This window comes from Cnephaeus nilssonii (genome assembly GCF_951640355.1).
Source record: "Cnephaeus nilssonii genome assembly, chromosome: 7".
In the NCBI taxonomy this organism is placed as follows: domain Eukaryota; kingdom Metazoa; phylum Chordata; class Mammalia; order Chiroptera; family Vespertilionidae; genus Cnephaeus; species Cnephaeus nilssonii.
The window spans coordinates 55,887,338-55,915,145 of NC_137078.1; the positions used below are offsets into that span (position 1 = coordinate 55,887,338).

At 42.0% G+C, this 27,808-nt stretch overlaps 1 protein-coding gene across 2 annotated transcripts in view; it reads right to left on the reverse strand.

Moving 5' to 3' along the window:
- IL12RB2 (interleukin 12 receptor subunit beta 2) overlaps positions 1 to 27,808 on the reverse strand; it is a 72,134-nt gene that overhangs the window by 32,459 nt on the left and 11,867 nt on the right. For both annotated transcript variants that reach the window (XM_079777588.1, XM_079777587.1), the window contains exons 3-8: positions 26,208 to 26,495; positions 23,039 to 23,153; positions 21,933 to 22,117; positions 20,550 to 20,692; positions 19,231 to 19,381; positions 12,266 to 12,345 (exon numbers count right to left, since the gene is read on the reverse strand). In XM_079777588.1, coding sequence (XP_079633714.1) covers positions 12,266 to 12,345; positions 19,231 to 19,381; positions 20,550 to 20,692; positions 21,933 to 22,117; positions 23,039 to 23,153; positions 26,208 to 26,495 — 962 coding nt within the window. The remainder of the gene's footprint in view (positions 1 to 12,265; positions 12,346 to 19,230; positions 19,382 to 20,549; positions 20,693 to 21,932; positions 22,118 to 23,038; positions 23,154 to 26,207; positions 26,496 to 27,808) is intronic.

The following is a 27,808-nucleotide window of genomic DNA, read 5'->3' on the forward strand; positions in this document are numbered from 1 at the left end:
GAGTTCTAGCTCTACTGATCACCAGCTATGTGACTCAGGGCAAGACACTCAGCCCCTCTGAATCTCCATTTCTAACTTTGTCTCTCTCTCTCTCTCTCTCTCTCACACACACACACACACACACACACACACACACACACACCCCTTTTTAAATAGAAAGCACAATGCTGCTCATGAAATAAAAATTAAAAAACAAGATTTTCAAGAGCTAAACTAGTAAAATCCATTGGATGAATTGGATGAGTCATCTGTGTTAGGAAACGAAGACACTCTTTTTAAATGTGAACCCAGCGAATTTTTGGAACTGCAAAAATTCCAATTGAGATCATTTGGGAGCAATCCCAGAAAGTAAGCAGAAAACTAATTATTTGCATTGTAACCCTGTTTGGACAAGGACCATGGGAAACAGAAGCAATGAGAGTGGAGAGTTGCCAAGGTCAGCATTGGCAGTGCCCGTCCATGCCTACTGCACGGAGAGGAAGGCTTAGCTCACCAGACGTAAGCATTACAGTTTTCTCGGCAAGGCCATTCCTTCCATGGGGTGCAGGGTGGCCTCAAGCTGCTGAAAGACACACCTTAAAATTGTCAAATGCCCCTTTCTCTGATTCCCGACTCCCTAAGCAATCTTCTAATAATTTGTAGTTTATCTGTCAGCAGAGGCTTGGCCAGCATGAACATCTGGTTCGGTTAAAATTTGTGTTTTTCACTTTAAGTGAATAAATTGCCCTTCTGATTATAATTTGGTTTCCAAAATAATTAGCATACTGAGAAAAAATATTCCTATCCGCTGACTCAAGCCTTCTGGTTTGCCCAACAGCTGAATTTTTTTTTTCACTATAAATTAATCATGAACATGCAGCTTTTTATTATATTTTAGTCTCTGAGAGCGTGGTTAATGCAGGTCCTGTCCTAGGTGCCTCTCTGGATCCACAAGGCCTGAGACTGGATCCTAAACCATGGTCCATGCACTAGGTAAATACCACGTTGCTGAGGGCTCTTTGGGGTGCACGTCCAGACTCTCCCTAGAAGACATCTTTGTGTGTTTGGGCAAGAACCAAGAAAATATCCATCATTCCAAATGTCCACCACAGCCATCCCCATGGGCCTGTTGTGTAAATTAAAATAAGTGAGTGCTTTTGAAATTGTGGTGTTCTAAACTTATTAATAAACATGCCCTTTGTCATAAGAGAAAAAAATAACAGGGTAAATTAAAGCAAAAGCTGGCTAGGGAAGACCATTCCCTCAGCTATCTCTCATTCTGTCCTTCACTATCTGTTTCCTCTGAGGTTCAAAGGTATGATTGTTACCCCACCCCCAATCTAAGCAACCCCACCATACAGCATCCCCATAGTTCACCAAATTCACCAAGCTCTCCATTCTTGCCACTAACACAGAGGCTTCAGTCCACTCTGACAACTAAGCAAACAGAGCCTTAATTGGAAAAAACACCTTGCAAACCAGCCTTTATCATCTCTCTCATTGTCCTGCTCAGACACCTCAACACTCTCATTCAGTGCTATGGTAGAATGCTGAAAGAAGGGGGGAAATGTCAAGTCGTCTACGGAACTTGCCTAGTGAATGCTGTGAAAATCTAGCTGATCACAGTGATCCAGGGACCAGAGGTGTGAGTCTGGAAAATGAGTGATGGTTCCCAGAGGGCAGTAAAGGGCCTGGACCATACTTTGCATTTTTCTTCCATATCCTGTAACTTAGAGTTGAAAATATCAGTGAGAAGGTGAGGGTGGGGTTGAGGTAGTCAGACAAATATGTATTTCGTGAGTTATGCTTTTATAAAATGTGAAGCTCAAGTTTTGGGATAAAGATTAATCTCTCTCACGTAACTGGTTTCCTTAACCCAGGCGTCCTCAAACTACGGCCCGCGGGCCACATGCGGGTGTTTTTGCCGTTTTGTTTTTTTACTTCAAAATAAGATATGTGCAGTGTGCATAGGAATTTGTTCATAGTTTTTTTAAAACTATAGTCCGGCCCTCCAATGGTCTGAGGGACAGTGAACTGGCCCCGTTTAAAAAGTTTGAGGACCCCTGCACCAAATTAAAAACCGAGCCTAACTTGTCCGACAGGATCCTGGAAACAAAAAATTCAGTGAGCCAATGGGAAAACAAGTATTTATCCAGCTGGGCTAGTAGCAGCTTAAAACAGGATAATTAATTGAGTTGTTTTTTTTAATAGCAACATAAAATTTGCAAAAAATGTATGTCATCCATCACCCTTAAACCACACGTGGCCCTGATGGAATGGAGTATCATCACAGAACAGCAGAACAGGAAGGGATTCCACAGATTAACAATTAATTCAACATTTCCTTTTATCAATGGGGAAACTAAGCCCCAGGGCGAGGAAGTGACTTGCTTAAGGCCACTCAAGGGATCAATGGAGGAGGAGAGAGTGGAATCCAGGGCTCCTGGCTTCTAGACTAGCGGCCTGTCTACTCTGACGTGAGCTCCTCACACTGGTGAGTCTGAGTGATGAACGGGTAAGTATGGGCCACCATGTGTCAGAGCTGGAATCCCCAGCCACCCTTCGGCCCCAAAGTTGCAAAGCAGTGTCTCTAACTGTGAGGTTGTGGTATATTCTGATGTGGAGCATCAGCAGTGAACATGAGGTCAGCAATTTGGGGGAGGTGGAGATCCGGAATTCTTTTTCCCCCCAGACAATGGCCCTGAGTCACAAGGGGACCAGCTGTGAACCCAGAAGAACTACTACCTGAGGAGCCAGCTGGGTCTTTCCAGATGAACTGACTTCTATTTCAGTACTAGAGGCCCGATGCACGAAATTCATGCAAGAGTAGGCCTTCCTTCCCCTGGCTGCTGGCACAGGCTTCCCTCTGACAACCGGGACCCAGGCTTCCCTCGCAGCCCCGGCTTCATCCGTAAAGTCATCTGGAAGGATGTCCGGTCTAATTAGCATATTACGCTTTTATTATTATAGATTTGTTTATTTGGGTGAGTGATAAGGGAGAAACTATCATTTATCGGGCCATGCCATGAGTCAAGAGCTTATATCTGTTGTTACATTCAGTTCTTATGAGGATGTTTAACCTCGGAATGGTTAAGAAACTGACTCCCCACAGAAAAGTAGCCCCCACAGAAACGTGAGAGTTTAGTGCGCCCCCTGGTGGATGTGGGAGAGGAAGGGATGTCTGGACCATTCCTGGCATCCCTGAGAGTGTCTGGAAGACCTGGTATTCTTGTACCTTTTTGGGCAGCACTGAAGCTGGTCTCAAGTCAGTGTTCCCCTTGCCACTCTCCTATTGGTAAGAGTAAGCTAAAAAAGGAAAAGCTGTCCGATTGCCCCTCTCCTGCAGTTTTCTTCCTGCTCTGTCCAGTGGGAAATGCGTTAACGTAGTAAACTTAGCCTTTTGGACTTTGTCTGAGAAGCAGAGTGAACAGCCCCCTCATAAACCTGTTCTAAGAGTTCTGCTGCCTGGAAAGGCTTTCAGCATCAGAAATGACTCGATGAACATAATCCACGAGAGGACAAAATCTAACACGTGTCCGAATTCAGGGCCCTTATGTTTTGTTTTGTTTTAAAGTACATTAGAGAAGGGGTGTTTCTCTGAATTGATAAATTATTTCTTCTTAGGACTTAAAAATAAAAACTTCTGTGAAGATTTTTTTGTTTGTTTGTTTGTTTTGGGCAGACCCTTTGCTTTCTTGCTCCACCACATAGCAGCTGTGGACAAGTTATTTTACTTCCCTGAGGCTCAATTTTCTCATCTGTAAAATGAGGATAAATCTATGTACAGCATAGGAGTTTTGGAGGCTTCAATGGGCTAAAGCCGTGGTCGGCAAACTGCGGCTCGCGAGCCACATGCGGCTCTTTGGCCCCTTGAGTGTGGCTCTTCCACAAAATATCACGGCCTGGGCGAGTCTATTTTGAAGAAGTGGCGTTAGAAGAAGTTAAGTTTAAAAATTTGGCTCTCAAAAGAAATTTCAATCGTTGTACTGTTGATATTTGGCTCTGTTGACTAATGAGTTTGCCGACCACTGGGCTAAAGGAAGTAAACTGTTTCTAAAAGTGCTTGGCCCATGGCAGGTGTAAAGACACTGGGTGAGTTCCCTTCTCTCACCTACTCTAATATAAAAATCATCATAATTGGTACTTTCCCCATCATAGTCACATGACTCTTCTGTCAATTTATGGAGAGAAAAGCCATCTTGACTTGGCTTATACCACAGCTCTATAAGGAAGTCTCACCAATGCCACATAGTTGATTATAAAGAACATATAAGAGAGGAAGGGAGAAGGAGAGAGAGAAACATCAATGATGAGAGAGAATGATTAATTGGCTGCCTCCTGCACACCTCTTCCTGGGGTTCGAGCCCGCAACCCAGGCATGTGTCCTTGACCAGAACTGAACTTGGGACCCTTCAGTCTACAGGCTGATGCTTTATCCACTGAGCCAGGGCTATCTACTTTACTCTTGAGGAAAATAAGGCACAGAGAGGTTAAGCACCTTGCTCAAGAACACACAGCCATTAAGTGGTAAAGTGGGAACCCGAAGTCAGGTAGTATAGCTCTAGCTAGAAGATTAACTTTTTTATTTTTAAAGATTTTTTTAAATTGATTTTTTTTTCCAGAGAAGGGAAGGGGGAAAAGGGAGAGAGAGAAACATCAATTAGCTGCCTCCTGCATGCCCCCTACCAGGGATCAAGCCCGCACCTCGGCATGTGCTCTGACCAGGAATCAAATGGGCAGCCTTTTGGTGCACAGGACGGCACCCAACCACTGAGCACGCTGGCCGGGCGAGAGGATGAGCTCTTCTCCACTGTGGTGCCAGCTGGCACTTGGCAGACACTGCCCAGTTGTGCTACACTGAACCGATTTAATTCCCAGTCACACCTCACGGTAGTTACCCCCACATAATTTCTATCCTGTTTTGCAGCTAGAAAAACAGCAAAATAATGGGAACTTTCATAAGAGTGAAATTTTAACTCCCCTTTCCACCTCAGTTTTCTCTTTTCTGTTAATTCTCTGCTACCTACTCTCTTATTTTTGTCATTGACGCCATTCTGCTACCCAACAAAAAATCCCTACTTTACAGCTGGTATAATACGTATGATTAGAAAGCCAGGGAAAGCAATCAGGTTGGCCTTGGATAGGATTCTGGCAGAAGGAGGAGGAATATGTATAATGTTGGGGGCCAGTGCTGTACATTCACCCCTGACAACACGGTCAGACGGACAGTCACTGAGGCCCTAAGGCAGCTTTAGTGATGAGTGAGCTGGAACCTGGGATCGGGGTTCCCTTCTCCCATTCACTAGAGCTATGGTTTGGAAAGTGGAAGGGAGCGATAGTGTCCACGTTCACCCCTGTGATTAGGAGCTACAGTGATGGGATGTTACATCCTCCCATGTATTATTCAAAGGTTAACTGAAACCACATGGACCAAACAGCAAATCAGACTCCTCCGAGACACTGCAGAGCATGAAAGTCAATGAATGTCAGCCGAGTTTGAAGAAAAGAGTTTAAATAAAGAAAAGGGGGGAATTGTGAGAATAAACAAGTCATCTTTTCTGTCAAAGAACAGTTCAGGCAGCCTCCATCTTGGCCGCAGGCTTGCAGCTCCTCTAGGGGCCGCCATCTTGAAACTGCAAAGGTCAACCCCTCCCTTTAAATTAGCCAATCGTGAGAGATGGTGCACCTGAGCTCCAGTCAAGGGTGAGGGACAGGTCATGTGCGTCAGGATTAAAAAGTGGAGCTACTGCCTGCTCAGTGTGCGTGTGCTCCCAGACCATGTGCATGTGCACCCTCCTGCAGGCATAAAGATATTTGCCTTGAAAAAAAAAAGAGGAAGGAAGGAAGGAAGGAAGGAAGGAAGGAAGGAAGGAAGGAAGGAAGGAAGGAAGGAAGGAAGGAAGGAAGGAAGGAAGGAAGAAAAAAAGAAAGAAAGAAAGAAAGAAAGAAAGAAAGAAAGAAAGAAAGAAAGAAAGAAAGAAAGAAAGAAAGAAAGAAAGTTATTCTTTCCGAAACAGTCTTCTGAAATGCTGTGCCAGCCTTCGATGGGACAGGATTGGGGAAAGGAAAGAGAAAGAATTGAATTTTGTGACAAACTATTGAAATCTTCCTGTCTGGTGCCTTTTGTATTTAAATATTGATTCTGAGATTGCATACATCCTATAATTATATAAGCCCTCAGGCTCCTGGCGGCCAGTCTTCTCTGGGGATTTACAACAAACCTCTGGTTGAGCGGTTACCTATGAACCAGGAGGTCATGGTTCAATTCCCAGTCAGGGCACATTCCCAGATTGCGGGCTTGATCCCCAGTGGGGGCGTGCAGGAGGCAGCCGATCAATGATTCTCTCTCAGCATTGATGTTCCTATCTCTCTCACTCTCCCTTCCTCTCTGAAATCAATAAAAACATATTTATAAAAATAAATAAATCAGGCCTCATAATTTCAGAAAGATTCTAATTTGTTATGATCAAGATAGTGAGAGGTCTCTGAAGAAAGTAACAGAGGAAACTACAAAGGTTAATGTGGCTTTGTCCATCATCTTTTCATATGTTACCTATCTGTATCTCTATACCTCTATCTCTTATCTATATCTACACATGTATCTATAGCTGTATCTACACATGTATCTATCTATATCCATACCCATAACCATATCCATATCCACATCCATATCCATATCCATATCCATATCCATATCCATATCCATATCTATATCTATATCTATATCCATATCCTTATCTACGTATATTCAAGGTGATTTAAATGTTCATGTTGACCAATGTCAGTCCAATTTAATAAATAAAAATTTTTTTAAAGGGTGATTTTTCTTCTTAAAGGATACATGTTGTATTAACTTGGAGGACAGTGTATTGGACTCACAGACTGAAATGCTTAATCTAAGCAAAGGAAACAGTAGGAAACTGTGCACAGAGACAGCGGGAATCTGAGGGACAGGATTGCTAAGAGCCTCCTGTGAAGGCCTCTCACACAAAACAGGTTGTTCATGACAGAGAAACAGTTTCTAAATGTTATTACATTTGTTTTAACAATACCAGGTATTTTTATTGCATTCCATGGATTAGGTGGTACTTTTTGGCTTCAACGGAGAAAATATTTTTTCTCTTAAAAATAACTATGGCAAAAAATAGTACAGGATATTTTTGAAGAAATGCAGTTTTCAGGAGAAACCAAGGGCTTGGAAAATAAGTAATTATGTGGGAACCAGAACAACAAAGCAAAGGTCTCCTTCACTCTCACACACACACTCACATTCATACAGACATAGATGATATTCACACACATTCACACCCACACTCAGACCCACATGCACACCTCCCACACACTCACACTTATTCACTGCTATGGTCTGAATGTTTGTGTGTCCCCAAGATTGGGACCCTAATGCCAAGGTAACAGTGTCAGGAGGTGGGGCCTCTGGGAGGGTGATTATGTCATGAAGATAGAGCCCTCGTGAATAGGATTAATCCTATCTAATAAAGAGGGAATATGCTAATTGACCCTCACACCGTTGCAAAGATGGCGGCGCCCACAGCCAATAAGGAGGGAATATGCTATTGATTGCCCCGCCCTTAAAGATGGCGGTGCCCACAGCCACAAGATTGTGGCACCCAGTCCCCTCAGCCCTGCCTCCAGAGTCCCCCAGTCCCCTCAGCCCCCAAGCCACCCAGGGCCGGCCCAAAGCACAGGCAAGCCTCGGATGGCGGCTGCCCAGCCACCCAGGGCTGCCCGAGGCTCAGGTAACCAGGGCCGGCCGAGGCTTGCGCTGCTGGCAGTGGCAGCAGCAGAGGTGTGATGGGGCGTTGCCTTCCCCTGATCACCAGGTCACTTCCCGCCCCTGAGAGCTCCAGGACTATGAGAGGGGGCAGGCCGGGCTGAGGGACCCCACCGCCTCCAGTGCATGAATTTTCATGCACTGGGCCTCTAGTGATTTTATAAAAGAGACCCCCACAGAGCTCCCTAGCCCCTTCTACTATGTGGGGACACAACAGAAAATCTGCAACCCAGAGGACACCCTTCACCCGACCATGCTAGCACCCAGATCTTCGACTTCCAGACTCCAGAACTTCGAGACATAGATTGATGTTGTTATAAGCCACACAGTCTATGGTATTTTGGTACAGCAAAATGGATTAAGACCTTCACATACATGCACTTACACACATATTCATATAGACAACTCCACGCCTACATCCCCACTCACTCATATCCCTCACACATATGACTCACACGCACTCACACACACATTCACACATACCCTTTGTACTCACACACGTGTATAACACACATGCACCCGCATCACTCGCATACACACCCACCTATACTCATGCTCACATACATGCACACCCACACTCACAGAGACTGTGCCCATTCAGCACCTGGCTGTTCTCCTCTAATGTAAACATCCTGCAAAAATGAAAGGTCACCTCACATTTCCCCAGCTGCAAGAGAAACTTGCTCTCACTTTGTTCACAGACTAGTGGGGTTTTACTTGGGGCTTCCTTTGGTCCCAATATCCGAAATTTCCCCGCCGCCGTGGTGGGGTGTCCCCTCATTGGGTTTCCCAGTATTAATCACAGTTTAAAAAAAACCCAACCCACCACCTGCATGTCTGTGCTTCCTTTCCCCAGTGAAGTCTAACTGGGGCCCCACCACAAAGCACCTGGTCTGGCGGCAGCGTTTCTTTCTAGTCTGAGTCCCCTGTGTTTCAGCGCCACCTGGTCAATTCTCAAGCCTGCCTGAGAGCGCATGAGGAATCCCCGGGAGGACGAGTGGGACAGGAGTGGTCCAGACAGAAGGGTCAGGCCCTCTCATTGGAAATCATTTCACCTCCCTAGAGCTGTTCCCGCATTTCCAACCCCCTCCCCCCGCCCCGTTTTTTGTTTGTTGTGTGTGTGTGTTGTGGTGTGTGTGTTTATCCTCACCCGAAGATATTTTTCCATTGATTTTAGAGAGAATGGAAAAGAGAGGGAAAGACAGAGAAACACTGATGTGAGAGAAACAGGGCCTGGGCCAAGGAGGAGCCTGCAACCGAGGTACGTGCCCTTGACCAGAATCGAACCCGGGACCCTTCCGTTTGCAGGCCAACGCTCTATCCACTGAGCCAAGCCGGCTAAGGCTGTTCCCACATTTGTAAAACGGGTGGTGGGACTGTGTGCTGGCTAAATTCCCTTTGGCGCCAGAGTCTGGGACTCGGTGGTTCTATGGTCCAAAGCAGGCCTGCTCACTTTGGTGACTCCGGCCAGTGCTTTATTCCCACCCTCGGGTGAGGGGCCTATTTGGGGCCCTGGAAGCTGCCCAGGACTTGGCACTAAAGGATTTAGCCGGAAAGGACTTAGCCCAGGAATGGCCCTACAAGACTGAGGACTAGACCCAACTTTCCAAGGAGCCTCTGAGGCTGGACGGTCACTGAAGGCTTTGCAGGTTCCCTGTCATGACCACAGTCAAGTTACAGAAGCTCCCAGTATTTGCATTTTTGATTTCTTATTCCAGCCAGTTCCAGTCCAAGCATCTACAATTCTGGCCCCACCTACGGGAAGATTTTCTAACAACAGGAAATGCCCATCCTGGCATGGACTGCAGACAGAGTGGAATGCTCCCTGTCTCAGGAGGTCCCAGCAGAGACATCTGTCTGTCCTGGCTAATACGGGAGCAATGTTCATGAGAGGAAGGGTGGACTGGAAGAGGATTAAAGTCCCTTTGAATTCCAAAACCTCATTTTATAACCTATACTTTGTGAGGATTGGGGCAAGATCAGAATGAGAAGCAGAAGAAGAACATATGTATGTTGAAGACCTTTTGGGAGGAGAAATCTTTAAGGGAGGAGGAATTTGGGGTTTAACCAGTCATTTACTTGTGAAAATGAAAACCAGGAGCCAAGAATTCAGCTGGGTTCTCCTATCATAGGCACAGATATGACTGCTCTAAATGTCTTGCTTTGAGAATTGTCTTGCTAGTACAAATGGCTTTATTTTAAAATAAATTTTAAGCTACCCTAACCGGTTTGGCTCAGTGGATAGAGCGTCGGCTTGCTGACTAAAGGGTCCCAGGTTCAATTCTGGTCAAGGGCATGTACCTTGGTTGCGGGCACATCCCCAGTAGGGGGTGTGCAGGAGGCAACTGATTGATGTTTCTCTCTCATCGATGTTTCTAACTCTCTGTAAAAAAATCAATAAAAAAATACATTTTTTAAAATAAAATAAATTTTAAGCTTTGGTTTTAGTTTCGAAATTGAGAGCTTGACTATGACTCACCATGCTATTTATAGTAGTCCCCTCTTCGACCAGACATTTTGTGTGAGTGTGTGTGTGTGTGTGATAGAGAGAGAGAGAGAGGAAGGAAAAGAGGGATAAAGAGCTTATTGATTGCCTGGCTCATTCCTTAAATCTGAAGAAGATTGCAACTATCCAAATCGATCATGCTAATTCCACCAGAGGACTTTTCATTCCTTACTCTGATCCTTTCTGGTTTTGTGCTCACCAGCTTCACAATTCCAAAACTGTTTATTTACCCTTATCTGGAGGAGGTTTTGGGAAAAAAGGAAGAGTACAGTGCACCTGAACAGCTCTTATTATGAGCATGCTAATTAGTAGCTCAATTCAAAGAGCATTTTCTTTCAACAAAGGATATAGCAGAAAGAGTTCTGGATCAGGTTTCAATCCAAGTTCTGCACTCAGTAAGCTGGGTGACTTTAGGAAGGACTTCCGCTCTCTGACCCCCAGTTTTTTTTGTTTTGTTTTTAAAATATATTTTATTGATTTTTTACGGAGAGGAAGGGAGAGGGAAAGAGAGTTAGAAACATCAATGAGAGAGAAACACCGGTCAGCTGCCTCCTGCACACCCCCTACTGGGGATGTGCCCGCAACCAAGGTACATGCCCTTGACCGGAATCGAAGCTGGGATCCCTCAGTCCACAGGCCGACGCTCTATCCACTGAGCCAAACCGGTTAGGGCAAACCCTGTTTTTATATTTGTTAAGTGGGGATGCCTAGTACCTAGTACCTACCTCACAGGGTTTGGGTAAGGACTAAATGAAGCGACAGTGCCGGCTTTCAGCACCCTGTGAAACTTTGACATCCTGTAATAACATTAGCCACATTGTTTTCCGGAAGGTTACCCTACGTCCTGCTGTTCTACTACTATTCCTGAGGAAGATCTGCTTTCCCTTCCCGTTCCTATTATTTTTCAGTATTATTTGTGTTCCTGAGGTAGGGCAGCTTTCCCTCTCCCTTTTCAATGACCATAGAAAATATATTCCTAAATATCCACACCCACAGATGTCCAGTTTTTAATTTCCCCAAAAGTGCATAAGTCCGGTGGCCTGGTCACTGCTGGGCACACTGTATGTAGGAGAGAAGGGTGATAGAGGGGGCAAGAGTCAGAAAAGATGATGTAGTGGGGTCCGAGGGTGGGCGTACGTAGGGATGGAAGGGATCTTGACGAGGAAAACATGAGGACGTGGATGAGGAAAAGATGCGATTGTGTGGAGTCAGAGCTCTCACCCTTGTCTGGCAGAAGTAAATGACTCTGAGGTGAGTATCATGAAGATATGACTGAGATAATGAGCACCAACAAAGTCTCTGAAGCCTCACTGTGTGAAAAAGGGCCTTTTCCCATCCTGAAACATACTGTTCAAATACAGAATCCTCTTTACATGTTACTTATCCTATCTAATAAAAGAGTAATATGCAAATTGACCATCACTCCAACACACGATGGCTGCCCCCATGTGGTCAAAGATGGCTGCCCCCATGTGGACACAAGATGGCCGCCACAAGATGGCCAGAAGGGGAGGGCAGTTGGGAGGGACCAGGCCTGCAAAGGAGGGCAGTTGTGGGCAATCAAGCCTGTAGGGGAGGGCAGTTGGGTGGGGACCAGGCCTGCAGGGGAGGGCAGTTAGGGGCAAACAGGCTGGTAGGGGAGCAGTTAGGCATCAATCAGGCTGGCAGGCAGAAGCGGTAAGGGGCAATCAGGAAGGCAGACAGGCGAGCAGTTGGGAGCCAGCAGTCCTGGATTGTGAGAGGGATGTCCGACTGCCCGTTTAGGCCCGATCCTACTGGGATCGGGCCTAAACGGGCAGTTGGACATCCCTCGAAGGGTCCCAGATTGGAGAGGGTGCAGGCTGGGCTGAGGGACACCCCCTCCCCACCCCACCCTCCCGTGCACGAATTTCGTGCACTGGGCCTCTAGTAGCTCAATAAGAACAAAATAAAACAAAAAACACAAATATGCAATTCTCATGAATTTTAAGTTGACATTGAAAACTTACCTTCCAGAAAAGAGAAATCTGTTGTCTACTGTAGTCAGTGTTCTGTCTGATGTACCAGACATCTAATGTCCCCGTAGGCTCTGATTTGAAGGGGAAAGAACATATTTTCATATATATAAATATACATACATTAAAAAACCTTTAAAAGTCAATGGGTTATTTCATAAATGATTCTGGGAGAGTAGGATTATAAGATACTTTCAATTTTCTTGTGCCCCAGTATTTTTCTTCTTCTTTTGTTAAACAATGAGCATGTATATCTTTGGCCATAGAAAGCTCGCAATTACCTTAAAAGCTAAAATAAAATAAAATGATGCAGAGGAAATTAGATTCATAACTTACTCTTAAAACATATATTAATAAAATAACTCGAAACATGTGTGGTTATTTCTTTTTATTGGAATGCATAAGGAATTATCAGTCAAAAAAAACAACAACAAAAAAAAAACCAAAGACAGAAATCATAAGGAACACATTTTTTGATCCTGTAAAAGTACAAAATACAAATAATAAATTTTGTGTTAATCTCCATTCCTGACCTAATGCTATAGTAAAATTAATTGGCTTTATGACTATTAGACAATGATCTACTTGAAAGGAAGGCCTATCTCATGCATCTCAATATTTCTCCTATCTAGCACCATAGTTAGAATGTAATAGGCTCCCAATAACTCTGTTACATGATGAATGAACAAAGCAGGCAATATTATCTACTTGATGCTAAAACACAGGCTGCACTGATAGAAGAAATATCCACCAATCTTTAAGACAATGATCAAATATGGCCTATTTTAATATAAGAAAGTTAATCAAACATGCTTGAAAAGAAATGAAATAATCAACTCCTATGTGTTAGAGTGGGAAGGTGTGTGTGTGTATGTGTGTGTGTGTGTGTGTGTGTGTGTGTCTGTGTAAGTGGGCCAACCTCACTTGTTTAACAGTGACACGTAGAGTGTATTTGAGGTGAGTCTACAATAGGGTTCCTTCTGGAGTAGCAGGTTCCTTTTAACCAGATGGAAATTTCCAGAAAACTAACTTCCAACTGGATAACAGAAGACAAGCAGCCAGGGAGAGAAGAGAAAGAGAGAAAGGACGGGAGCGCATGCACCGGCACATACTATGGACAGATCCTGGGTGGGCCCATCCACAGCTGCACCTCACGTCCTCCTTACCACCGCGATGTGGGTAGCTTCAGGGCAGCGGTTAAAGTGTGAGCTCCAGAGCCAGAACATCTATGGGCAAATCCCAGCTCTGTGACCTTGAACAAATGTTAACTATGTCCTTAAGCCAGTTTCCTCATCTGGCAAGTGAGGATCATAATTCTGCACGCCCCATGGTCTGTTGGAGAATTTCAATGCACAGAAGAGTGCTGATACATGGTAAACACTCATAAAACTTAGCTGATGTTTTCTTCATTTGAAAACTGAAGCGCTGAGAGGTAAAGGAGTTGTTCAAGGTCCCAGAACTAATCATCAGAGAAGCCGGGCTTTGAACACAGGTCTGTTTAATTTCAGAGCCTGTGGTCTTCACGCTGCACCATGCAGTTGCCTGGTTCTGAGAAGGCTTATGATTTCTCTACAACACTTCCACACCAGTGGGTGCCCCTCTTTCATGTTTTATTCTCTTCCTTTGTCACTTCCTCTTCCTGCCTCTCTTGCCCTCTTTTCTTTCTGTTTTTTTTTTCTTTCTAAACATTCACTTCTTTTCTTTTCTTTTTAAAAAAATATATTTTATTGATTTTTTTACAGAGAGGAAGGATTTTTTACAGAGAGGAAGGGAGAGAGATAGAGAGTTAGAAAACATCGATGAGAGAGAAACATCGATCAGCTGCCTCCTGCACACTCCCTACTGTGCCCGCAACCAAGGTGCATGTCCTTGACTGGAATCGAACCAGGGACCCTTGAGTCCAAAGGCTGACGCTCTATCCACTGAGCCAAACCGGTTAGGTCTCACTTCTTTTCTTTCCCCCCTCTTTCTACCAGTGAGGACTTAGCAGTAAGAAATACATACATAAGACATCCTGAAACTCTCAATCCTTTAGGGTTATGAAGAGTAACCCAGGAATCAAGCCAGGACTTTTTTCCTGCTAGTCCAGATGGACAAAGAGAAAAATGAACAGGCAACAGAAGAAAAGGGAACCTGACATGTATTAAATTACTATGTGCCAGGTAATATTTGGACACTTTATATACATTATCTCACTTAATCCCACACAATGCAGGGGGTGCCTATGATTACTCATATTTTACAACTGACAAAGGTTAAACTATTTACGAAAGACATAGAGCTGGTAAATGACAAAATTGAGATCTGAGCCTAGGTCCCCAAAGACCCTGCTCTTTTATTACAGCTCATTATGTGGAGCAAAGATATAAACACTTCACAAATCAGGTAATCTGGACATTGACACATAATCAGGATATGGACACTTGGGTGTGCTCAGTGTCAAAGCCAGCTGACTTGTACCGAAGCACTAAATGTCTTCAGTTAATTACATATTGGTAAGAAATTTAAAGGAAAACTCATCGCCTCATTAAAGATCTACAACCTACCATATTATTACAGAGCCAAAACCCAAATTCTAGAATCATAGTCTCTTCAAAGGAGAAATTGCAAGTGAAACTGAAATTTTAATGGTGGCCACCTGCAGTGTAAGTCACTATGGGAGAGAAATCATTAGTTGAATCTGTATGAATTTCAAAGTGTAGAATTTCATGACCAAGGGTGTCAAACCACTGCTGTTTCATGCAATGTAAGGGCTAATATTAAAGAGAATCTCTGATAGTTAACTTTCACAAAATCACTTAAAATTCTAACCACAGTGTCATCTAGCAAAAGACAGATTAAAGCTATCATAGGCAGGTGGGAAGAGGAAAGTCAAAGGCCCATATGTCAAAGTGATTTCAAAACAAATGGGTACAGCCCTGGATGCTTTGGCTCAGTGGCTAGAGCGTCGGCCTGTGGAGTGAGGGGTCCCGATTTCGACTGCCGGTCAGGGCACCTGCCCAGGTTGCAGGCTCGATCCCCAGTAGGGGGGTGTGCAGGAGGCAGCCGATCAATGATTCTCTCTCATCTTTGATGTTTCTAGCTCTCTCTCCCTCTTCCTTCCTCTCTGAAATCAATCAATCGATCAATAAAGAACAAATGATTGTTAAATAATTAGATTAATCTTAAAAACAACAACAAATGGGTACAAATGATTAAATATACAAATATTGTGAAATGGACATCAGCTTTCCTGAGATAAAACTACTTCCAATATAAAGGGGAAAATAGTAGGGTTAACTAGAGTCACCAATATGGAAAAAAAAAATCCTAAATTAAGCAAGAGATTGGCCTAAATGACTTAAATAACCTCAAAGATTTTTTCAACTCTCAAATCCCAGGATTCTAGGGTTCTATGAAACTGTCTGTGTGGCAACCAAATCAGAGCCAAGCCATTGCTTCTCTCAGCTCAGCATCTATATCTGAAGCCAAGGTAGTGCAGGGCTGGGGACAATAGCAAGTGAATCGGGTGGAAAGCCGTCCCACCACAGAGGTTTTAGCAGGCAGTGAACTGAAGAATAAAGATCTCCAAGAACAGTGGAATTAGAGAACTTGACAAACAGTCCATATAGAAAAGACATATCTCAACTTTCAGGTAGTGGACTAAGTGAAATGCACAAAATTTTTTTTTGGTCCAAGTCATGCTCTAAGCAGGGCAAGAGAGATAAGTCATTCACTGCCTTGGTCCCATGATGTCCACTCTTTAGGCTGTGCTACATTTATCTAAAATTTAGTTTCAAACAATTTAATTCAAATAGAACTTACAAGCGCCTACTTGATTAAACAAGTTCTCCGTGATAGGTTCTTGCCTTCAGATGTTATCATCTGCTGTGCCTGCATTCACTTCTTCCAGGGTACATGCTGGGCTTACAGGAGACCAAAAGAAGACCAAAGGGTAGGGACTGCATTGGTTCTCAAAAAAACAACACACAACAACACATTTTCTTTCTAATGAAAATGTTTGCACGTAAGTCCCTTTAGAAGGTAAAAAGCGTGGGGGGTGGGGACAATGGTAAGATATGTACACATATAATACCTTAATAAAAAAAAAATTGGAAAAAAAAAAGGTAAAAAGCCATTCATTCTCATTTCCTCAAGCCTCAAGCAAGAAGGCACAAGTATGAAACTTTCAAGTTTAGCTAGATTAGGACTCAGCAAACTATGGCCCATGGACCAAATCTGGCACATTCCCTGTTTTGTACAGCCTGTGAACTAATAATGTTGGTTTTTATATTTTTTAATGGTTGAAAACAAATTTTAAAAAATCATTTTCAGTGACATGAAAATGACATAAAATTCCTCCTGTGTGTTCTGAGTGGTGAGGGATCACGTTCCCCGGCACTTGAGTATATTATTCTCAGGCCTGTCTGGACCCCATGCAGCCCAAACTCGAAGTGTTTCCCCACTAGAAGCAAAATATGGTAGCTCGATTCTCAGTATCAAGCCTGCCTTTGATGGATATTGATTGTGGGACTGTCCTAAACACAGAAAATGGTTTCTTTCCTCCTATCCCTTACATAGTGGTCATTTAAAAAGTGTTTCTTATGGAGGACCATTTCTGGAGTTAAATTTAATGACATAGGAAAAAGCCATATGGAGTAAATAACGACCTCATTTCCTGCTGATATAAATAACTGTACCCAATCCACCAGGAGACATTTTGCTCTCAGTTTTGGTAGCAAAGGATTATTTGGTTTTAGAGTGACTTAAAAAAAAAAAAAGCTTACTAGTAATTTTTTAAAATGTCAAGTTAACATATGAGTCTATATTTAAAGGGTTAAAAGGAAGGCGTGTTAAAAAAATTTCACACCTTTTAGGTTTACATCAGTTGGTGTTTCATAAAGAAACTGATGACAGAAATAGTGGTAAAAGGTGAAAACCATGCAGCTTAGAGTAAGAGAAAAGAAATCCTACAACAATCCACAGAAAGATCAAACACCAAAAAGGGAGATTCAGACATTGAAAGGAAGCCAGCAGAGCTTGGTAACCGTGGTATATCTCAGAGTATGGGTTTCTCTCTTTATGAATGCCTGCAATTACTCTGAAAGAGCCAGCTTTCTTGGTTCAATTCACAACCATCCACAAATTCTTAACCATAACAAGTTGCTGCACTCATTGTTATGATAGTGGTTTATTTTATAAGACATGAGAAAGTTACTACTGTCCTACCTTGAAGAGTTTTTAATTCAACAGATAAACACTTAAAAGAAAAGAAAACCCTTTTGACATCTCTAACGGGTCATTATCGAAGGTAAGAATTCACAAGTCCAGAGTTTCCCTTGTTTATAGTTTAGCCTAATGTGATATAACAAATATTTACTACCTTGAACTTCATTTTCAAGAATTTTATCTGTACTGTGTATAAATAAAATCAAATCCATGAAGTGCTTTTAAAAAATTCATTACTTTGACTATGTTTAATACAAGGATAATAAGAATAAGCTCTGGATTATGAAAATGGCAAGCATTTAAGCAGACAGCAATTGGCTCAACGTTAATTTACGATATTTTTATTATGAAATGAGAGGAAATAAATTCTAATTTGTTGAATGATTTCATTTTTAAACATTTTTTTTTAAATAGAGAAATGCGATTCATATAAGAATAGGGGAAGAATAGACAATTATCTCAGGGATTATGTTTTATGAATAGGTCCTTTAGGAGCTTGAATGTCATTGAAGAATCATTGATAAGTGTCATCAATTACCAAAAGCCATTACTAGCTCACAGAAAATGAATGTAACTTAATCACGAGGTTAGTTCATATGCACACAGATCCATAAGTTTCACAAATAAGTATTAATATTATAAAACCTCAAGATAATAAAGCAATGTATTATGTGCTAATTTTTCCTGAGCCAAATTTACACAAATTATGAAAAGTCCATGCTATATAACCAATTGAGAGCTTTTGAGTACTAATATTCAGATGGCTATTTCTTTTGTTTCCCAAGATTTGTTAATTACTGGAATAACGTTCATAGAAGCTTTTTTGCTCTAATAAAAATATTTCATTATACTTCAGTAAAATTATCTTCCCAATGATTGCCAAAAATAAAAGCCCATAAGACTGAAAAATACATTTGCTATCCTCTTCATAGCTATGGACAGTCTGCTGGCACTCATCTGAGCAGTGAGTCAAAGCCTTGAAGAAGTGCAATGCTGCAGTATTTGAAGGAGAAAGATTGTTGGATGTTAAATTTTACTTTAAAATATTATGTCTCCAGAATTCCTTCTTTCAAGCTTTTAGTGGCTCTGTGATTAATTTTCATAGAATCCAAAAAGTAAACTGAATCAAGGTTTAACTATGAAAGAATGCAATTAATTACTGGTTTAGCTTTGTAATTTAAGAGAGAGAATTACTGAGATAGTAAGTAAAAAAATAGTAAGTGCAATAAAAATAAGAAGTTACGCCCTAGCTGGTTTGGCTCAGTGGATAGAGTATCGGCCTGGGGACTGATGGGTCCCAGGTTCGATTCTGGTCAAGGGCACATGCCCGGGTTGCAGGCTCGGTCCCCACTGGGGGGGCGTGCAGGAGGTAGCCCATCAATGATTCTTTCTCATCACTGATGTTTCTCTCTCTCTCTCTTTCTCCCCCTTCCTCCCTGAAATCAATAAAAATATATTAAAAAAATAAGAAGTTATAACCAAAGATTACTGAAGCTTAAGCTTGTCATCAACATGACATGTGCCAAACAGGAGTAGGACTTCCCTAATAAATATTTCCTAGCAATCTCTCTGACAGTTTCAGAACTTAAGTTCATGTGAAAATTAACTTGTTAATTAATGCAATCATACTCTTTGACTCAGTATCAGTACTTTAGTGATTCTATTCCAAGGAAATCATTGCATCTTCTTCTTTCCCTCCATCCTTTCTCCCTCCTCTCCATTCTGCTTTCTTTTTTTTTTTTGACACATACCTTCTTCTGGTGTTTGCATTCTCAATGATTCACTCCAGTCACTCCAACTGCCTTTATAAAGATGTAGCTTAGAGGAAACCTGAAATTCATAATCTGTGAATGGTTTCAGATCCAACAAATCATGTCTTCCTTTGGCATTTGTAGTATTAACCTTCAAACAGACAAGATTTTTAAGGTGCATATTAATACTCTATTAATTTAAAGAATTTTAACAAAAAGGTAAGAAACTAGACCAGGTAACTCTTTTTTTTTTTTTTTTTTTTTTTAGATCTGTCATTCAATGAGAAGAAATATCAATGGCTGGGTTACTTAATACACTGAAATAATACTGTCTTAGAAAAAAAAATCTCCTGAGATTAAGGACCTATCTACATAAGTCCCAAGGGGATTCCTAAAACTAGCTGAAAAGGAAGTATAAGTTGAAAACTACCAATTTTCATAAAGGCCTTGGAAAAGTTTCTACATTTGATCACAATTAGAATGTGATGCATATTTTAATACTTATAAAGACACAAAACTGGGTTCAAATAGAAAACTTTAATTATATAAAAATATTTAAGATATTTAGTTACTATACATCTCTTGAATATCAGCTGTATATGAAACTGATCTTTTGTCATTATAAGACATAGTTTAGCCCTATCTGGTTTGGCTCAGTGGATAGAGTGTCAACCTGCAGACTGAAGGTTCCTGGGTTCGATTCCTGTCAAGGGCACATGCTGGGTTGTGGGCTCAATCCCCAGTAGGGGGATGAAGGAGGCAGCCAATCAATGATTCCCTCTCATCATTAATGTTTCTATCTCTCTCTGAAATCAATAAAAATATATTTTAAAAAAAGACATTATAGTTTAAAAAAATACTGGAAGAAATTATAATCGTATACTTTTTATTGTAAAAAAATTAATGCCTAATATATCAAAGTGTGGGGCTTTATCTTTAGAATATTAAATTCCACATAAACTTCTATGGACAGTCCCTAATATTTCTGTTTCCAATATGTTAAAAAATACTAAAAAGTAATAATGGGGCAGGGGTAAGAAAAAAAAAAAACAACAAGGAGAAATGAGCCCTTTACTAGACACAAAATATAGAAAATTAATACTGGTCTACAGAAGCTTGCAACTTAAAAAATCAGTAATCAGAATTCAAGATATTTCTTCATAAACAGAAGTATATCTGGCTTTCTGGTATAACTCAAGTATATACTTTTGGGCAAATATTCTTAAACTACATATTTTGCTGGTAGGAAAAGACAGAGGTCTGTGCAATAATATCAAGGACCCCTCCCTGTTTTCCTCCTTCACTCTAAAGACCATTACCATATTCCAGGACCTGCTGTTACTGGGCCGATATCTGAGTCGATTAAGCAGCACCATCCCCTCATCTCTCCACTGAAGAGTACATCTGCTCACAGAATCATTTGCACATTTGATTCTGATGTCCCATGCAGGAAGAGGCCTCACTGGTAACCAGGATAAACAAAAAGGTGTGATTCAGGCTCCACAATCAGAAACTGTCTTATGTATTAACATGAGCTATCAAGAGTTTAACAAAATTCATCTCTAAGACGCATGATCACCCAATCTGGTGAAACAAACAAGAGAGAAGTCCCTGGCTTTTAGAAAGAAGAAAAAGTTTGATTCACTTCTAAATCCTTAAAACAATTCCTCTAAATGTACCCTCATTTTTACCAAATAAACTACCACCGACAGCAATGATAGTGTTGATTCCATTTAATTCAATGATTTAAAAAAAAACCTGATGTGCCAAATCTGAGAGTTCCAATGCTGAGTTAGAGGTGGCTAGAGGTTATCCCCTCAGGAAGAGAAGAAATGTTGGTAGAAAAGTCACAAGAAGGGGACATAGGAATAGGGGAGCAGAAGAAAAGAATAAGAGGGAAGAAGGTGGCTTAGAGATGCCTATGTAAAGAGATGCAAAGTAGATGAGGAGAAGTGTGATAGGAAAATGCATACTAAATGCCTATGTTCAGACTTATAGTTAGCAGTGGGTATGCAAAGAGGTGCTGTGGGAAGAGAGAAGAGAAACACATAGTGTGAGGCTGGAACTTCAGGCAGGCCAGAAACCCAGTCCTACCTGGGATGGGCAGAATTTGGGAATGCTTGGGACTGGTCTTTGATTCATCTGGGCCAATTATATTTGCTCAGAAATGTGCTGGGACTGGCTCATTCCAGCAACCAGGCTGAGAGGAGCAGAGGTAAGTATTCACAGAGCTAGGGGCCTGTAAACCTTGATACATTTTATTTATAGTTTGCACCAGCTGCTCCAGACCAGCAGGCCTACATGTAGCCTAACTCAGAAGAGTAGAGTAGCCATGGGGGTAAAAAGACATCTCTACCAAGAATGGCCTACACTGAGCTTCTTGAGATAACCTCACAGGACCCTCTCTCAGACAGATAGTATTATTGGCAGCTGGTGCCTTCGTGGGATTTGAAGCCAAGGGCTCCTGCTTGTCCAATATGGAGAATAATGTTGAATTTTTACAACCATCTCTATATAGCTCTAGGGTCATGCACCCTTTTACCTGCATCAAAGTAATGTTTATCCTATGCCTATGCTTGTTGGTCACTTTCCATCAGCCACTACCTCTTTTGAAACAATCACATATAGGACATTCAAGTGATTTTTAAAATAATGTTCATGTGCCAACGTATGACACCCACAAAAAGTGAAATAAAATGTACCTATGTCCAAGAATGTGAATGTGGATGGAAATGAAGAAGCATTTCCAAGATCACTGATAGCAGTAACCCTGGCTGTGTAACTGGATTCAGGTGATTCCAGGGTTAGGTTGATTCCAAGGTCCAAATGGTCACAGTAATAATCATTACACGTCTTCTGCCAAGTTAAATTTTTTGGTCCATTTAACCTGTGAATAAAAGACATCTGTGTTTAGCAGGATATGTTATGTGCTATTTCCCCCTTTTAATACAAAAGAACAAAACGTTCAAATACTTAAAATTCTAGACATATTTTTAGGGTCAGTCTTATTACTAGAGGGTACACTATGGAAATATTTGTATTCTATGGTCATAAATAGGACCATACTTCCCCCCTCTCCCTTTCTTTGGTAGGACTGAGGTTTTTTGTTTTTTTTTTGGTTTTTTTTTTGGACATTCATAGAGATGAGTAAGCATCCCTGCACTGCCTGAATTCCCCAAACCCTGTCTGACGTCTTGGCTCCTTAGGTCAGATCCAAAGGATTCATGGTCCACCTTGGCATTTACTGCACAGAAGTGCCAGTTTCTAGTACAGACCAGAACCCTGGGGCCCACTTCCTTTCCCCATCTGCTGCTCACTTAGGCACAGTGCAACCCAGCGGGATCTTTGGATGGGATTATGGAATCAACTTCAAGAAACAGAAACTCCCAGACTCTCTCTGTGGACGCTCGTGCAGGTCAGGCAAAGGTGCTTCGAAAAGGAACTCTACCAGGCTGATGGAAAGCTCCCCAAGGAAGAATCTATTTATATATCATGACCACAAGCGTCTGCAAGAAAAGTGATATAATGCAGCCAGTTTAACCCTCCTAGAGCAGGGAAGAACGTGCAAAAAATTGGCCTCGGATGCCCTGAAGAGAACTCTCAGTTAGACCTCAGACCCATGCATCAGTTCCCACACTTTCGATGAATGAACCAGTTTTAATTTATGAACGCTAGCATTATTTTTAAAAACATCTAATGATCTAGAGCTGTCTATTGCTTCTTCTCACCCGTTAAACTAGAACTATTAGATATTTCTAAATGTCATACAGAGACCCACAAAACCCTGCAAGAACAGCCTCTCACTCACTGTAAAGTATACGCAGTAGGTAGGTGGGTGTCTCGTCCTCTGTCCCAGGTGCAGGCCACAGTCCCATGTTCTCCCTTCTGTGTACATGATAAGTTTTGAGGCTGTTCTGGAACAACTTTAAAAATAAAGAGCAAAGCCACATATTTGAAATGCCACGCAAAGTGATAATTCAGTCCCATTGTTATTATTTGTCCACAAGATAACAATACTTCCTCTATATGCCCCATACCCAGGCAAGCTGGTAGCTATTTTAGATCCCATCAAGTTCAAATTTGCCTCCGAGGCATGGATTTCTTCTACTAACAATAACAGTGACTATGGTCCAACACTTACTACATGCCAAGTCCTATGCTAAGTGTTTTACGTGCGGCTTTTCTCCGGTAGACGTCACAGCAGCTACATTAGGTACATACTGTTCTTATCCTCACTTGATTGAAGAGGAGACTAAGACTTGGAGGTTAAGTATCTTGCCAAAGATTCCAAATCTATGAAGTGGCCGAAGCAGGGCTCCAGCCTAGGTGGGGCTGACTTATGTCCGTCCAAGCCTTTCACCACCATATTTTACTATTCTCCCTGGCAGCTGAATACCCAATACTACCTCCATGGCCCCAGTGATGATGAGTTTACCTTTCCAGAATAAAGTCCACTTCATATTATAAATCTTTAAAAATCGGGGGCTCTTTTTCTCCATGGACCTGAAATGTACTGCCAAGACATTTCTATCCATTGGCCCTACTCATGCCCGTCAGAGCTGTACCATCTAAATCTAATTTCTGCAGCTTCACTTGGAGTCCATACTTTACGGACATTTGTAGATTAATCATTTAAATAGACACTGAGTAGTTTCCAGGGGCTAGGCTGCGTACTCTCTCACTAGGTAGGATTACTCTTACTACACTGGGTGAAACCAACGTTCATTGTGTCTTTTCCTGGAATGACTAGCCATGTTCAGAAAAAGGTGTTGCTTCCAGTCAGTCCTTGACCTCAAAGGTGCTAAACCTGCTCAAAGAGCAGCCATTTCATGGTGTGGTTACGACTTGAGCACGTTGCACAAGCAACATTCCGGTAGGCAGGCAGCACCACCCAACTGAGCTGCACCTGACAGATCTCCTCCCCACCTCCCCAGGTCCGCTGCTGGTGCAGACCGTCACAAATGCATACCGTGGATGGAAAAGTAAAACATGAAAAGGAGTTGCAGCACTCCAATTTATCTGAGCAAAGATAGGAAATGGAACAAAATGGCTAAGGATATCTGCAAGGATACGACTTCCGAGGCTATTGTTAGGCTACCAGAAAACAAACAAACAAACAAAAAACATAGCAGCACTGTGGACGCCTGTAACTGACATCACAGAGCTGGGAATGTCTAATACAAATATGCAATGTCAGTCTGGGAAGATGGCAAATTACCTGGGTGAAAAATTCAGGAGTTCTGAAGACAAGGGAGGTGAGGACCACTGGTGTTTTTTAGAAAATTTTTCCTTTTGTCTATAACCAACGCTCATGCTTTCTCTTAAGGGAAAGAAGAGAGTAACACTGGACAGATGTGCAATCTCCGCACTCATGACCTCTGTACCTCCTATGTGCCTGGTACCAGATGAAGCACTTTGCATACAAGGTGTCATCTAATCACTGAAACCATCTTAGGAGGTAGGTGTTAGCATCTCCATAATGCAGAGGGAGAAACTGAGGCTCAGAGAATTGAAATTGTCGAAGGGTACATTGCTAGTGGCAGGGTTGGAATTCAAAGCCCATGCTCCTCTTATGACGCCACAGGCTGTCAGAGCTGCGAGCACATGATCCATAAGGGTGTGGACAGGAGACTCTGAACTGAAAGAGGAGTACTGGACCTAGTTTATGTCTCTTTGTCCCCCAGTGATTTGTTTGGCCATTGCTTGGTGTTCTGCTCAATGCTTGTGGTGACCCTCCAGGACGACTGCCTGGCACCAACCATATCCTTATAGGTCACAGAGAAGAGGCTTCACCTTTCCAGGAAAGAGCCTTATTGAGTTCTAAATCACTGTTTTTGACAGGGACCCTGTCCTTGCATCTGGTCAGCCTGCTGTAGCAATTGCTCCTACTCTCTTCATGCCTCTCACCTACTACTCAGGACCTTCCCTGGAACCACAGGGGCACAAGCACCACAGGATCTCTCAGGACCCATGTATGCTCACTGGTTTGCCTGGCTGGGCCTTTAAGGCTGCAGGCTGCAGGCTGCAGGCTTCAGGCAGGTCTTCTGCTGGCTCACTCTGTGCACTGTGGCTCATGCTACAGATGCCAACTCTGACATCCTAGCTCTTATTCCCAGCAGCTGCCTGGAGGGGCCAGCAGTGTAAGCCAGCTGTAATGGGCAGCTGATGCTTTGACCAAAGGCAGACAGTTCAATTCTTCTCTCTTTCTCCTGTCATTGCATTTCCATATGTTCTTTCTAGGGATGTTCCTAGTGACCAAGCAACCATTTTTCTGATGCCTCTGTGACCAGCGCAGTAACTTAACCACCTTGTGTTTGCTTCGCTACTTTCCTGGCTCCCTTACTCTTGCTTCCCTGAAACTATACAACTCTCCTCCCCCTAGGGAGTGTTAGCATGTCAGGTTTGCCCTAGGCAGTTTTCAAGAAAACCCAAGAAAAGGTAAGTATAATGATAGTTTTCTTTTAACCTCTGCTAAGTTTAAGTATCAGTGGCCAGGAGTGACTATGGATGGAAGAACTATTTTTTGTATATAAGGTTAGAGAGGGGAGAAGTGTTCAGCCTTGGGTAGGCAGCCTGGGCTGTGTAAGTCCAAAAGAGACATCTCTTTCTTCTTTTTAGGAGGTTATAGTTTTGAACAAATTCTCAAAGTCAAGACGGCATGAAGATTGCAGAGATCCATTTTCCTGCCATTGGCGTCCAAGGACAACAGGTAAATGGTGTTAATGGACAAAAAGCGGACGGAGGAGAGGGACGGAGAGAGGGAAGAAGAGAGAGAGGAAATAGAGCCTTACGAAATGAGACCCCAATTTCAAAGATTTCTGGACTTCTCACATTGAGGTGCTCATGTTACTATCAAGATAAACTATATCCACATGGTGGGAGAAGAAAGGACATGGACCTATACTGGGCTTTCTGCTTAACACATGACAAATACCAAACGATCACCAATTTTTAGGAATTGAGAATGGAATGCTCACCACCAACTGAGATCTCTGCCCCACATATATGGATCTCCTCACTACTGCTGCAGGACAGTTTGCAGACAAACACTGTGGTGCCCAGAGGAAGACCTGAGACCTGCGAACTGAGGGAGTGGCCATGCTGGAACTTTATTTTTTGGTGAAACTTGTAGAGGCTTAACCTGTTAACATTGGAATACGGAGAGCAGCCTTGCTTGGGCTTTAATGAGCATGAAATATTGACAGCAGATCCAAGTGGAAGGACGCGGGAAGGCTCCACAGTCACATCTCCTCTCTTGCACACATCTGCTGTGAGACACAAAACGCAATACTCACGTTGGCATATAAGCAACCCATTCCAAAATGGAGGGTTCATTCATTCCCCAAATGCAGGGCAAAATGAACCCCATCAAATCCTGGAAATATAAATAACCACCATTGCTCTGGCTGTATTGGTGATGCACAATGAGAACAGAAGGCCACCATATTAAAGTCTAACTGAATTAAAACATGCATTCCTCTCAAAACAGTAATATTATAACCAGAACTCTAAATAGGAAAGTGGTGAGAAAATAGGGTTGGAAGAACATTCAAGAACACAGTTCCAGGAAAAGCCAATCTCTCTGTATGTAAATTATTCACCAGACTACTAAAAAGTACTTCCCAGAATAAATCACATTTGTTTCCATCCCCATTTATGATTTATGATGCTTACTTAAATACTCATTCCAAAGAGAGACAATTTTAAAAGGCTATTACAAAAACTTTAGGGACAGATTTTGGAATAGTTCCCTCTTTTACTATATTAGTGGTATACTAATAACGTATGTGTAATCTATAACATTATATTATAACAGAAAATATTCAGGGGCTCTGGTGTGTTTGTAGTTGGCAACAGATGGAAATTAGGTCTTACCATGCCATATTTTGATATTCCTTCAAGATGGAAGACCTTGGGCTAGATGAACCATTACCCAATACAGCTAATATGAAAAAAGAGAGTTCTCCATATTATTTACTATATGCCAGTTACCACATTAAACTCTTATTTAAAAAGACAGGTCATTCTTATTATTGAAGTTTTTGTATAAATAAATATGACAACTATTCAGAATTAACAGTTTTTGGTGGTACTTAGTAATTGCCAATTTAAAAAAACCCACTCAGAATTATAGATTCACTCTGAATTTTTAGATGTGATATAAAATCTTCACTGAAAGTCTTTTTTTTTGGGGGGGGGGGGAGGTAATTGTAAGATTTCTTGGATCAACTGCCATAAATAGAAATTGATGTAAAAAACACGTTATTTAAAGCAAATAAAGGAAGTACTGAAAATTCTTTTAAAATAAAAAGTTCTCAATTTTATTTTCAGAACTAAAATGACATCTCTTTCTCTTATCTTAGTTATGTTTGTTTTCTGCTTGTTTGATCTTCTTTGATCCTAATAGTCCAGAAAGTAAAAAATAAGCTCCCAATAGAAAGAAGCAAAGAAAATCCCAGCCACCACTTTTAAAAAATAGCTGACTTCAAACATAAATACCCTCTTAGAATACATTATAATGTAAAACATTCATTCATGATGCTGAGCTTGGCTACCTAGCCATTTTCAAGAGGAAATG